The sequence below is a fragment of the Mobula hypostoma genome, chromosome 6 (assembly GCF_963921235.1).
Source record: "Mobula hypostoma chromosome 6, sMobHyp1.1, whole genome shotgun sequence".
In the NCBI taxonomy this organism is placed as follows: Eukaryota; Metazoa; Chordata; class Chondrichthyes; order Myliobatiformes; family Myliobatidae; genus Mobula; species Mobula hypostoma.
Genome location: NC_086102.1, coordinates 188,029,461 through 188,044,727, shown reverse-complemented (window position 1 = coordinate 188,044,727; position 15,267 = coordinate 188,029,461). Strand labels below are relative to the sequence as shown.

General features: G+C 41.3%; 1 protein-coding gene across 2 annotated transcripts in view; it reads left to right on the top strand.

Moving 5' to 3' along the window:
• LOC134348689 (inactive dipeptidyl peptidase 10-like) overlaps window positions 1-15,267 on the top strand; it is a 927,397-nt gene that overhangs the window by 222,701 nt on the left and 689,429 nt on the right. For both annotated transcript variants that reach the window (XM_063052476.1, XM_063052475.1), the window contains exon 3: window positions 11,103-11,198. In XM_063052476.1, the coding sequence (XP_062908546.1) occupies window positions 11,103-11,198 (96 nt within the window). The remainder of the gene's footprint in view (window positions 1-11,102; window positions 11,199-15,267) is intronic.

Sequence of the window (15,267 nt, the reverse complement as noted above, 5' to 3'; positions counted from 1 at the left end):
GCATTTTACACTGCTTATTTTAACTATTTAATGGATATATACTTAATATAACTCAGTTTTTTCTCTATATTTATCTATTATGTGTTTCATTTTACTGCTACCATAAAGTGATCAAATTTCACAACTTATGCCGGTGATATTAAACCTGATTCTGATTCAAGTCTTCCATAATTTTTTTTTAACCTTGTTACATGCACTCCTAAATTCCATAATTTACGTCATGTTCTACGCTATTTGGGGACCATGTGTGATCCCACTAATATTTTCTGGTTCTTTGTTGTTATTCAGTTTCACCCATATCAATTTTACTTGATTTTCTGGGATAGAAAAATTCCTTTTCTACAGCCCATTCCTTGAAAACACACTAGACTTAACTTCATCTCTTTTAAATGTTAAATATCTTGGAATAACAATTTCTAAACTTTGCCATTTTGTGGTTGTATTTTTAAGCTATTTGATTGCTCCCATTTTTTGTTATGTGTGCATTAACTCACACACATTATTATAAATGCTACACAAATTTAGATAAGAACATTTGTTTCTGTCTCCATGCTGGTTTTCTTTGCTCTGATTTTAATTGAGGATATTTTTGTGACTATATGTTCTACCCCTTCCTGATAGAGGATGGTTATGAATATTGATTTTGCTACTATGCAGTTTTGTTTTGTCCTTGCTCTTAAACTTTCTATATGTAATCCTCACTTGAGATCTCCCTAATTATTTATTTGAAAGCCTTATCTCCAGTGCTTGTTCTTCAGTTCAGTGGAACACTGGTCTTAGATTTAAATGAATCCCATCTCTAGAAATAATTTTGTCCTCCTGAGTTCGGGTGCTCATGCCCTGTGACTTGAAAGCCATTCCCTTTATACCATTCTAATAGCCACATATTCATTTATTTAACCTTATTGACCCTTTGGGAATTTGCCCTGTCTCTAATAGCAATCTTGAAACACTTTCATGATTCTGCTTTTAAATTTGTTACTCACTTTCCTTTAGCAGAATCTCTTTCATAGAGCCCTGTGAGTGAAAGGGCATTTGGCCCATCAAGTTTGCTCCACCTTTCACTGTGGCATCATTTAATCAGGAACAGCTTCTTCCCCTCTGCGATCTGATTCCTAAATGGACATTGAATCCATGAACACTACCTGACTTTATTTCAAATATTTCTGTTTTTGCACTATTTTTAATTTAACTATTTAATATACATATATATACTTACTGTAATTATTTTTTTCTATATTGTCATGTATTGCATTGTACAGTTGCTGCTGGGTTAACAAATTTCACAACATGGACTGGTGATATTAAAACTTATTATTATTCTGATGGCAGATTCCATTTTCCCTCTCAGCCCCAATCTCCTGCCTTTTCCCTGTATCCCTTCATGCCCTGACTAATCAAGAATCTAGCAACCTCTGCCTTAAATATACCCAATGACTTGGCCTCCACAGCTGCCTGTGGCCATAATTTCCACAGATTCACCACTCTCTGGCTAAGAAATTCATTGGTTCTCCCAAGGAATACAATAATTGGCTCTTTCTCTTTCTACTCTAAATTCCTCTCCAAGACCAGACTGATGACACAGTGAAGGCAATGTTTCTACTGCATTCTTAATCACTCCCCAACTAAATTGAATAGTAGGATACGGATGGCTATGGTCCCGGTGCAGGTTGACGGGTGTAGGCAGTTTAATGACTTGGTATGAACTAGATGGGCTGAAAGGCCTATTTCTTGCTGTAATTTTCTGAGAGGCTATGACTCTACTTGCTCCCTTGACATGGTGTTATGTTGTGCTTGCTCATGGAACTTAGAGTGTCAACTCTAAAATCCATACACACTGAAATATAATGTCTGTGAGTAAGTAGAAAGGCTAAGGATCTCACATTTTTCTTTGCATCTTGTTGTCTACCTCACATGTCATCACACACTCTTGTCCATCATGACTAACTAATTCTGCTGCACTTTATGTAAGAAACATGACCACCTCCTGAATATCAAGTCCAGGTAAATTTATTATCATGCCCAAATCCCAGAGCCAAGCTCCATAACACTCAGGCAAGTATTGCAATTCAAAGAAATAGTTTGCGGCTCTGGTCACCAAATGTGCCAATGACTTCCATCAGCTTTGGTTTCCTAAAACTGGAATATATCACCTGAAATTCTGCCTCAGAAAATCATTAGATTCTGCTACTGTCATGTTTACTGTTCTTACCTCAAATGGTTGATACTGTGCTCTTAGCTGCCCAGGCAAACATGCACTCCAAGGTTCTGTGCTACCTGTGTCATTTCATTAACAAATATTGGGTTACCAATTACCTGGGAGACTATAGCTACTTGCTTATTTGTTTTTCAGTTACTTATTTGCTTATCACTATAATTAAAAACTTCAAAATTTTTTAAACATTAGTTTAAACAAAACCAATACCTGTAGTTGACCAAGTGAATCCAACCATAGAAAAAACATAATTTTCTTTTTAAAAGATTACTATGCAACTCTCAGGGTGAGATACATAGAGACGTTACCTACTCTATCAAGTTCCTTTGATGGCAGGATATGTAGGTAATGCTGATGGTGAGACACAGGCTAGTGGTCATGTTGATGGTCAGATACATGCTGATGGAGATACATGCTGATGGTGGGACAAATACTGATGGTGAGATACACGCTGAAGGTGGAACACATGCTGATGGTGAGGTACACGCTTCTGGTGAGATTCATACTGATGGTGAGATAAATGCTGAGGGTGGGACGCATGCTGATGGTGTGACACATGCTGATGGTGTGACACATGCTGATGGTGGGACACATGCTGATGGTGAGGTACACGCTGATGGTGAGATACACGCTGATGGTGTGACACATGCTGATGGTGTGACACATGCTGAGGGTGGGACACGTGTTGATGGTGAGATGCACGCTGATGGTGAGGTATACGCTGATGGTGTGACACATGCTGATGTTGTGACACATGCTGAGGGTGGGACACGTGTTGATGGTGAGATGCACGCTGATGGTGAGGTACACGCTGATGGTGTGACACATGCTGATGGTGGGACACATGCTGATGGTGAGGTACACGCTGATGGTGAGGTACACGCTGATGGTGGGACACATGCTGATGGTGGGACACATGCTGATGGTGAGGTACACGCTGATGGGGTGACACATGCTGATGGTGGGACACATGCTGATGGTGGGACACATGTTGATGGTGAGGTACACGCTGATGGTGAGGCACACGCTGATGGTGCGGTACATGCTGATGGTGTGACACATGCTGATGGTGAGGTACACGCTGATGGTGAGGTACATGCTGATGGTGTGATACATGCTGAGGGTGGGATACATGCTGAGGGTGGGACACGTGCTGATGGTGAGGTAAATGCTTCTGGTGAGATTCATGCTGATGGTGAGGTACATATATACATCATCAATTCTTTCAAGGGCACTAGATTTTGTTACAGTTAATAAATGTGTGAAACAGAATCCTATAAAAGCTTTAATTCAATCAAAATTAGATTAAATAATTCCTGAACATGATATTTTCGTTGCATTTGTTAATCATGAGAGACAAAACTTGACAATGGGAAGCAGAAAAAAGTAAGAATCAAAATGCCATGGGAAAATCAAAGTAAATAACCTATGCTTTACATCTCCACTGGTCACAAGAATGAACTCACTATTTAGAGGAATTAAAGATTACACATTCAGGTAGTGGATATTAAAGCTCTTCAAGCATCAAGTTATCAATGATGTGAAAAACTCAATTTTCCAATTCACTGTTTCTAAACTAATTACTGACTGTGTTAGGCCATCCAGAAATGTGTTGGTTGAAAACATATTTTCACAGATCCCAAACTATTAATTAAATTTGGACAATACTGGATTTATTCTGCATGTTGAGTGCAAGGAAATATAACAGTTAATGTTATTCACCATTACATTTTATGTGCACAGCACACTGTGGTTAGCATGTACATAGTTCCAAAATGTTTTAATTATATGCCTTCCTCAGGATTTGCAGAGTTAATATGCAAAGATGAAATTCTGATAAGTGGTTGAGATGAAGAGTTTTGGCATGGTGTCTGCTTTGTTGAAGCCTACGTTCTTGCTTGTCCACTTTTCCAGATTGCAAAATGGCAAAGTTAACAACAAAAAAAAAGGAAACTGAATTTAACGTTTTGAAATTATAATTTCTGGTTGACTTGTTTATTACGACCCACCCAGCCGATACACTTTTCATCCCTCTTCCCTCCGGGAGAAGGCTCAGGAGTTTGAAGACTCTTATGGCCAGATTTGGGAGCAGCTTCTTTCCAACTGTGATAAGACCGCTGAACGGATCCTGACCCGGATCTGGGCCGTACCCTCCAAATATCCGCACCTGCCACTCGGCTTTTTTGCACTACCTTACTTTCCATTTTTCTATTTTCTATTTATGATTCATAATTTAAATTTTTAATATTTACTAATTTTATCTATTTTTAATATTTAATATTTTAAATCCAGGGAGCAGGAAGCGCAGAATCAAATATCGCTGTGATGATTGTACGTTCTAGTATCAATTGTTTGGCGACTATAAAGTATAATGTGACTACTGTTTACTCTGTAACGAGATGTTTGTTCCCCTGCCTACATAAGATATTGTTCCTTTCAGCATGATCTGGGCATTATCTACTGGGGGTTTGACTCACAGATCATCAGCACCATGGCCTATTGCACAGTGCAATGCTCTTCCTGCTCCCAAATGGTTGCATTTTGTCTTCAAATGACCACCCCCAAACTTCAGTCACCATCTGCAGTCCCACTCCCATGAACTCCACCAGTGTCAAAGCAATCACTTTCAACATTATTGACAAGATATTTGAAGAAAGTCCATTGATTCCCAGATGAGTCGTCCTAGTAGTGTAGTGTTTAGCACTTCACTGTACCGTACAGTGACCCAGGTTCAATTCCTGCCACTGTCTATAAGGAATCTGTACATTCTCCCTGAAACCACTGCTTTTCCTCTAGGTACTCCAGTTTCCATCCACAATCTAAAGACGTACCAGTTGGTAATTAATTGGTCATTGTAAATTGTCCCGTGATTAAGCTAGGGATAAATTGGGGGTTGCTGGGTGGCACGGTTCAAAGGGCGAGTAGGGCTTATTTCATGCTGTATTTCAATAAAGAAATAATAGTATAGGCATCTGTTAGTCTCGTGAGACCATGGATTTGCGCCTTGGAAGGATTGATGGATTGATGTTGGAGAGAGGATGAGTTGTCTGGAAATGGATGAGGGAATGGGATTGATGTTGGAGAGAGGATGAGTTGTCTGGAAATGGATGAGGGAATGAGATTGATTTTGGAGAGAGGATGAGTTGTCTGGAAATGGATGAGGGAACGGGATTGATGTTGGAGAGAGTATGAGTTGTCTGGAAATGGATGAGGGAATAGGATTGATGTTGGAGAGAGGATGATTTGTCTGGAAATGGATGAGGGAATAGGATTGATGTTGGAGAGAGGATGATTTGTCTGGAAATGGATGAGGGAATAGGATTGATGTTGGAGAGAGGATGATTTGTCTGGAAATGGATGAGGGAATGGGATTGATTGATGTTGGAGAGAGGATGAGTTCTCTGGAAATATTGATGGGAATTCTCTGAGAGCTGGTGTTGACAGAGTGAGGTAAATAGCCACCACTTATGTTGAAGGGGAATATGACATCAAATAAAAATTTAATTTACTAATCACCAGTACTGCCAGTTTCTCTCGAGAGTTTGGTAACCGTGGAGGTTGACACTGTGTAAGAAGTGGCACTGTTGAGTTTCGTGAGGAGTCTAACAGTGTAGCATGGCATCCTAGGGCTAGTGGTTAACCAAGCAGAATGCTATTCCACAGTGTGCACTCAGGAAATGCCTATTTATGAATTTACTTGCTGGCTGATCTGGATAAGTTTCACTTCGTTAGATTTACTTGCCTGAACACTATATCATATAAATAGATTCTTTGATATGAGTTGTGACTTTATACTTCCAATTTCATTGCAAAATCAAAAAACGTAATTATTTTGCCTTTCAAAATTCTATATACCTCTCTATAAGATCTTTACTGATTCATGCCTCATAATTCCACTTATCTGCATTCTCTTGCAATCAGCTACAACATGTCTATCATTCTGAGTCTTTAACTACATTGCCAGGTTCTCATAGTCGATGATCTCACTTTAAAGACACACAAAAAATGTTGGAAAAACTCAGCAGGCCAGGCAGCATCTATGAAAAGGAGTAAACATTCAATGTTTCAGCCCGAGATCCTTCATCAGAATTGGAAAAGAAGGGGTAGTTGAATGAGAAGGTGGGAAGAAAAACAAGTTCCTTCATCATTTTACATGTGTTGCTTTGGATTTCCAGCATCTGCAGAATGTCATGTTTATTCATTCCCATAGGTGATGCCTGACCTGCTGAGTTCCTCTAGCATTTTGTGTGTGTTCCTCTGGATGTTCAACATCTGCAGATTTACTCGTATTTGTCTCACTATGGGAACAGTTCAATGATGGGGCAAGTGAAGTTGAGTGAAGTTATCCTTTATGGTTCAAGAGCCTGATGGTTAAGGAGTAGCAATTGTTCCTGAACCTTGTGGTGTGGTCCTGAGGCTCCTGTGCCTTCTTCCTGATTGCAAGAGTGAGAAGAGAGCATGCCTTGGGTGATGGTTGTCCCTGATGATGGATGGTGCTTTCCTACGACTGTGTTTCATGTTGATGTACTCAATGGTGGAGAGGGCTTTAGCCATGTTAGACTTGGCTGTATCCACTACTCTTCACAGGATTTTCCATTCCAGACACTGGTGTTTCCATACCAGGCTGTCATACAGCCAATGTGTTCTCCACTGTATACTTTTAGAAGTTGGTCAAAATTTAGATGTCATGTCGAATCTTCACAAACTCCTAAGGAAGCAGAGGCACAACTGTACTTTCTTTATCATTGCATTTATATGCTGGGCCCAGGGCAGATCCTCCAAAATAATAACACTCAGGAAATTAAAGTTGCTGACACTATCCACCTCTAATCTTCTGATGAGAACTGGCCCATGGACCTCTGTCTTCCTTCTCCTGCAGTCAGTAATCAGCTCCTTGGGTATGCTGACATTGAGTAAGATGTTGTTGTTATGACAGCACTCAGCCAGATTTTCAATCTCCCTCCTGTATGCTGATTTGTCACCACCTCTGATTCAGCTTATGATAGTGGTGTCATCAGCAAAATGAATATTGCATTCACCCTATGCTTAGCCTCGCAGTTACAGGTGTAAAGTGTGTAGAGCAGTGGTCCCCAACCATAGCACGTGCTACCGGGCCGCGAGGAAACGATATGATTTGGCGATATGAGTCAGTTGCACCTTTCCTCATTCCTTGTCACGCCCACCGTTGAACTTGAACGCACACATCATTCACATCAGCACAGAAAGAAGATCAACTCCTCAAGCTTACAAATGACGGTGGGCTGAAAAGTATGTTTGACATAACATCTCTGCCGACATTCTGGATCAAAATCAAGGCTAAATATCCTGAGATAGCCACGAAAGCACTGAAAACGCTGCTTCCATTTCCAACATATCTCTGCAAAGCGAGGTTCTCTGCAATGAATGCGACGGAAACTAAATCATGGAATAGACTGGACATAAGGAACCCCCTTCGAGTATTGCTGTCTCCCATCACCCCTCGATAGGACCATCTTGTTGCAGGAAAACAAGCCCAGGGCTCCCACTGATTCAGCAATATTGGTGTGTTGCAATGATTTTATATGTTCATACAAGGAAAATATGCACTGTGTTTAATATCCAAACGTTACTTAAAATATTATGCTGCTATTGACTTATAAGTGACTTCTAATCAACTTATCACTATATTCCTGCGAGGAAAATATGCACTGTGTGCTTAATATTAAATTCTGCAGATTTACTCATATTTGTCTCACTTCATCTCATTATCCATCTCCCTGGCACTGAGGCTATGAAGGCTGCCCCAGCTGCTGTGCTCCATACCCACTAATATGATGAACAGAGAAGTGAGGCTTTGGGCCTTCTCCCAGCTGCTCCGGGGCTCGGATCCGAAGACTTAATTTTGGTTCAGACTGCTGTTGTTTACTTCAATTGTTTACATGATTTGTATTTTTTTCCCAGCAGGACTGGAGTAAAAAAGAATGGTGGTGACATATATGTACTTTGATACTAAATTTACTTTGAACTTTGAGTCTTGCTCAATTCTGTCACTCTGTTTTGATGACCTTTCAATGGCATGAGATCCAGATCTCAACCACGCTTTGTTTAAGAGTTCCTTTCTGTTTCCCTCCTAAGTGGCTTAGCTATAACCTTAGTGGGAGGTATTTCCTCTGGATTGAGCCCATCAGATCGTATTTAACTTTCCAATCATTTCAAATTGATTGCTCCAAAATGGATTTTGCTTTCCATTGTAGGTTTCTATTCATCATTCTTCAATGCAAGCATTCTGTGTAAAAAAACAAGAATACAAAATGCCAGAATTGAAAGGAGGAGCATATTAGGCCAAATAGATTAATTTTGCTTCTGTGTCTTACGGTTTTTTTTAAAGTTTTTTAGTCAGAGGGTGGTGAATCTATGGAATTTGTTGCCACAGGCAGCAGTAGAGGCCAAGTCATTGGGTGTATTTAAGGCAGAGATTTGATAGGTATCTGAGTAGCCAGGGCATCAAAGGTTATGGTGAGAAGGCGGGGCAGTGGGACTAAATAGGATAAAATGGATCAGCTCATGATAAAATGGCGGAGCAGATTCGATGGGCCGAATGGCCTACTTCTGCTCCTTTGTCTTATGGTTTTTTTTAAAGAGTGGAATGAATACACGTATCTAATTGAAGTGTATAACACTTTCAAACTAAAGGTCGGTAATGCGCCTAGAACTAATACCAGGCCTTCTGTTATGATAGATCACAACACTTTTAGGCATAGGAGCAGAATTAAGCCGCTCAGCGCATCAAGTCTACTCCGCCATTCCATCACGGCTGATCCCAGATCCCACTGAACCCCATACACCTGCCTACTCACCATATCCTTTGATGCCCTGACCGATCAGGAAATGATCAACTTCTGCTTTAAGTATACCCATGGACTTGGCCTCCACCACAGTCTATGGTAGAACATCTCACAGATTCACTACTCTCTGGCCAAAAAAATTACTCTTTATCTCTGTTCTAAAGGGTCTCCCCTCAACTTTGAGATATACTTGACTTATCACCTATATTCCGGTTGTGATTACAACGCCCCCCCCCCAACTAGGGTTGCCAACTGTCCCGTATTTGCCAGGACGTCCCATATATTGGTCTAAATTGGTTTGTCCCATATGGCAGGGACTTTTTTGCACTGCGGACCGGTTTCATATTGACAATATTCTTGCGGACCGGCCGACCGGGGCGGGGGTGGCGGTGTGGGTAGGGTTGGCAATGGACAAGAGTAGCAGTCAAATACGTTGGGTTTACCCCGAGAAAGACTACAATGACCATGAAGCCTTGCGCAGGCATCAGTGCACATGTGTGACTTGCGTATACGTGCACGTGCCGATTATTTTTCTACAAATCGTTTTTGGCGATTCTGTGGGGGGGGGGTTAATCACAACCGGAATATCGATGATAATTGGCTAATATACTCAATTTCGTTTCTAAAAGGGTTTATCTAACGAATTTAATATTAAACACACAGCGCATATTTTCCTCGCATGATATAGCGAACATAGGACATAGAATAATACTTTGCAGCCCGCTGTCATTTGCAAGCGCGAGGAGTTGATCTCCTTCCCGTGCTGACATGGACGGGTAATGACCTCGCGTGCGTAATGGCTCAACAGTGCGTGACAGGGAATGAGGAAAGGTGCAGCTGACTCATATCGCCAAGTCATATCGTTTCCTCGCAGCCCGGTAGCGCATGCTCTGCGGCCCGGTACCAGTCCGCGGCCCGGTGGTTGGGGACCGCTGCCATATGGGGCTGCCCTTGTCTCGTATTTCCCCCGCTAAGGTAGAGTGTGCCTATGAAACCGTTTGTAAGCCAAAATGGCATAAAGCGAAGAAGCAATTACCATTGATTTATATGGGGAAAATTTTTAAGCGTTCCCAGACCCAAAAAATAACCTACCAAATCAAATCAAATAACACATGAAACCTAATATAACACTAACATATAGTAAAAGCAGGAATAATGTGATAAATAAACAGCCTATATGAAGTAGAAATAATGTATCTACAGTGTAGTTTCGCTGAACAGAAGAACAGAATTGCCAAAAATGATTTGTAGAGAAAAAATCGGCACGTACACGCATGCGCACACAGGTGCCCGCACAAGGCTTCATGGTCATGGTAGTCTTTCTCGGGGTAAACACAGTGAGAAAGTTGGCAACCCTACCCTGCTCCATCGGCCGGTCCGCAAGAATATTGTCATGATTAAACCGGTCCGCGGTGCAAAAAAGGCTGGGGACCCCCGGTGCAGATCACCTATGCTGATGGAGGCTGTAGAGATGTTGTTGCGACTGTTGTTGGAAAAGTTTTGATGGCAACAAAAAAAGAAATATCACAGTGAGCATGTGAGAAGAAACTGGAATATCAAAGCCTGAGGAAATCAAAATCAAATATAACTGGATAAGATCACCCATCTTGCAGCCTCAGCCCCTTTATATCCTGTATCCCTAAAGGAGAATATATCGTGGGGAAGAATTGGCGGAATTTAAATGAAAGGAGTTGGCAGAAGTTAAGTAGGAGTCTTTCTAAATCATGTTGTTTTAAACAGCGGTAATGTTCTAGATCAAAAATCAAGAATATGAAATAATTAAACATCTCATTCAGTGGATCTTGCTTCTGTATAATGTCATAAAAACAAAGAGAAATGTATTTAGGATGTATCATGCATGCCCTTTTGAATAACGTGTGAAAGATGAATTGTGAAATTTTATCATCTAATTTTTGCACTTCAAAAACTATTTCAAATAATGATTTCATGTAAAAAGTCAGATATCTAGAAGCACCTGGAATGACATATATTGTATTTCTTTAATCACTTCAGCATTATATTCTGTAAAGCTTTAACTAATTGTTCATCATATTTTATTTCAGATGATGCTTTGAAAACATCAGATGCTCGCCTGTCCTTGGATGGTCTATTTAGAATAGAATTCACCATTCATGACCCTGAAGTAAAATGGATAAATGGTATGTCATAAGGCAATAACTCATAAGTTTGAAGTATAACAGTTAAAGAATCGACAACTGGAGTGAAATTGGTAGAGTTTAGGAATTTTTGAGAATATAATATGAAACATGAAGTTATGGTTCCAATGGCACAAATTGTCATTTAAATTTATGCATGTGCTTCCGTAAGAAAAATGTCTATTTTGATTTTCCGATCATGTTAGAAAAGCATGCAGTTTTTTAAATTTAAAATTATAGGGAATTATTATTTTTCAATTATTTTCGTACTCTGTCTCTAAGTCTGAATTTTTAACTCTAAGTCTCACGACTGTTTTGAGCTCATATGGTGTTTAGACAACATTGCATGTTTATTGCATCATCTTTTGAATCAAATGAAAGTCAGGTACTCTTTCAGTTTGGCAAAGAAATAAGCTATTCATGAAAGATGAGATCCATTTGTCAAGAAAATATCATTTACATAGTATGTTTCTGAGAGTAAAACAGAGACACACCAGATGGTAGATGTCCAAATATGAAGCAAAAAAAAAACGGGCACATCTGGAACATTGAACAGCATCTGACTCAGAGTCTTAACCCAAATGTTGATAATTCATATCCCGCCAAAGATGCTGCTCAGCCTGCTGAGTTCCCCCAGTGCTTGATATTTGCTGACTTTAAAACTTTGCCTAGTGCAGTTTGTCTGCCTAGTTTCTGTCAGTCATAATGCTGGATGTGTTTCAAAATGACTGTAGCAGCAGTGAGCCACGATGGAGGTGGTATCACTACAACTGTTTCATGATTTGATGCTGTAACCTTTATCTTGATAAGACCAAAAATGTGCTATGTTTATAACTGAGTTTGAAAGAGCAGTATCTACTGCTTAGAGTTTAGCAAGAAGTAAAACTAAATTCCAGAATTTATGAAAGATTCTCCTTAATAGAATTGAAAAGGGAAGAACTCAAAGTCCGAACACTGATTTTAGGTGCTTGTGTTATAGATGTTCTCTCTCCATTTTACAGTGACAGCCCTCTGTGCCATTCACGATCACATCCGGTCAAGTACACTTGACTGTTTTGTTTCTGTTATCTAGTCCACAATTGTTTATTGATTGTTTCCCGTCCAAATTGTTTCAACATAATGGCTGCACAGGTTGGCCTGACCAGTGAGCACACTGAGTACTGCAGGACCATCATGCATCAGTGGATGTAATTAATTCTAGGAATGTGATAACATTGTGCTGGAACGATGACTTGCTTTACTCATTGCTGCAGCAAACACGTCAACATAACCAGTCCATATTATTTCATGAGCTGTTCTATTGGCCATTGTGAATGCAGTATTCTACGACCCCCAGATTCTCCAGGTAAACCAAATGGATACAACTTTCTCCCCTACCCCCACCTTCTAACTCTTGACCCCTCATCTTTTTTTCTCCAGCCCTGAGGAAGGGTCTCGTCAACTATATTCTTTTCCATAGCTGCTGCCTGGTCTGCTGAGTTCCTCCAGCATATTCCGTGTGTTGCTTGGATACACCTCCTGTGCCCATTGATGCGGGTTTCCACTGTGCGTCCCGCCTAGCCGATATACACTGTTCCACATGCACAGGGAACCCTGTAAATGCCAGTCGACCTGATTATCTTTGACCCTCAAAAAGTTGTGACTTGAGCATCCTTACGGGTTTGTGAGTGGCATTAATCTGGTATTTCTTCAAGATCCTGCAGATCCTTCCAGAAGCCATGGATATATCAGGAAGACGGGCAGTAGTGACGGGTTCCTCCTCATCGTTAGATTTCCTGGTTTCTCTATCAGCCCTTTTAAGAGCCCAGTTCATTCCAGAACAGGGCTTCGACAGCACAAAACTACGGTGCCATGCCATGGTACAGATGTATCCCCAACCCACCACACATTATGCTTTATAGCATTTTCAAAGTTGTGAATTACTCATTTATTGTAAATTTTGACCAGTTGACCTCCTATTTGCCAGAAATCCACTCAGATAGGTTCTCAAAGTAAATTACATTTTGTCAGAAGCCCCATCTCAGATCAGGACTGCCACTCTCTTCTACCTGATCTGCCTCTGCACTGGTCTTAATCCAATGGCTTTTCCTTCATATGATGCACAATGGTGGGATGGGGATACATCTCTACCAAAGGAGGTGTAAGGTGCTCCTTCCCACCACTAGCCTGCAAGTCACCCTTGGGCAAGGTGTAGCACCTGCTTAGCCCCTTGATCAGGGTCATGTGAAGTCATGGGAGCCAGTGGTGGATGGTCGTATGAGCAGCTGGTGCATGTGGAGAAAGGCTTTGTTCACATAGCATTTTAATTTATAAGCCCTCAAGAGACCCACAACACATTCACGTTTCAATGCAATTCTCAGGTCACTGTATAATTTCTGCACTGCACTCGCATTGTCAGAGGAAGCTCAATCTTGCTTTGCTATTTTTACCAATGCATAAACTATATTAATTTTCCCACAGTTCAAGTTGATTAAGAATGAAAGAAAATATATTGGAATATCTTTCCCTCTCCCCCTCTCTCTGCATTCCGCAGGGATCGCTCCCTACACAACTCCCTTGTCCATTCGTCCCCCCCATCCCTCCCCACTGATCTCCCTCCTGGCACTTATCCGTGTAAGCGGAACAAGTGCTACACATGCCCTTACACTTCCTCCCTTACCACCATTCAGGGCCCCAAACAGTCCTTCCAGGTGAGGCATCACTTCACCTGTGAGTCGACTGGGGTGATATACTGCGTCCGGTGCTCCCGATGTGGCCTTTTATATATTGGTGAGACCCGACGCAGACTGGGAGACCGCTTTGCTGAACATCTACGCTCTGTCCGCCAGAGAAAGCAGGATCTCCCAGTGGCCACACATTTTAATTCCACATCCCATTCCCATTCTGACATGTCTATCCACAGCCTCCTCTACTGTAAAGATGAAGCCACACTCAGGTTGGAGGAACAACACCTTATATTCCGTATGGGTAGCCTCCAACCTGATGGCATGAACATTGACTTCTCTAATTTCCGCTAGGCCCCACCTCCCCCTCGTACCCCATCTGTTACTCTTTTTTATGCACACATTCTTTCTCTCACTCTCCTTTTTCTCCCTCTGTCCCTCTGAATATACCTCTTGCCCATCCTCTGGGTCACCCCCCCCTCCGTCTTTCTTCCCGGACCTCCTATCTCATGATCCTCTCGTATCCCCTTTTGCCTATCACCTGTCCAGCTCTCGGCTCTATCCCTCCCCCTCCTGTCTTCTCCTATCATTTTCGATCTCCCCCTCCCCCTCCAGCTTTCAAATCCCTTACTCACTCTTCCTTCAGTTAGTCCTGACGAAGGGTCTCGGCCTGAAACGTCGACTGCGCCTCTTCCTATAGATGCTGCCTGGCCTGCTGCGTTCACCAGCAACTTTGATGTGTGTTGCTTGAATTTCCAGCATCTGCAGAATTCCTGTTGTTTGGATAACTTTGTTCATTTTGCAAATTTTCAGCCTCATTGTCACGCTAATTTTTCGCAAATGAACTGACCATTTGACAATTGCATGATTAATTAATCATTAGCTGAATAACGAGACACTTTTTATAATTTCTATAATAATGATGTCACCTATGGATTGTTTATGTCGCACAAGAGGTAATCTCTTCATTAATTTGATCTTTTCAACCACCTGCATGATTTTCACCTTGTTGTATCCTTCATTAAATGAATTAGACTAACAGGAAAACTCAATATATCATCCAGTGCAAAAATAACAATTTATTCAAATAGTTTTTCCTGGTCACAGATCACACAAATGTGTTTATATTGCTGTTGATAATGTTATTTCCAATTCAGTCCATCAACACCATCTCTTTGGTCGAGAAAGCACACTAGTGCCTTCACATCCCGAGGAAATTGAAGCATGTGAGGCTCCCCCCACACCCCCCATTTTAGCCATTTTTTTACAGGAGCACCATTGGGAGTGGCCTGACCAACTGCATCACCATCTGGTACTAGAATTGCAGGCCATCTGACCGCAAGTACCTACAAAGGATTGCAAGAACTGCTGGGGGACCAGTGGGGTCTCTCTTCCATCCATTAGAGGTA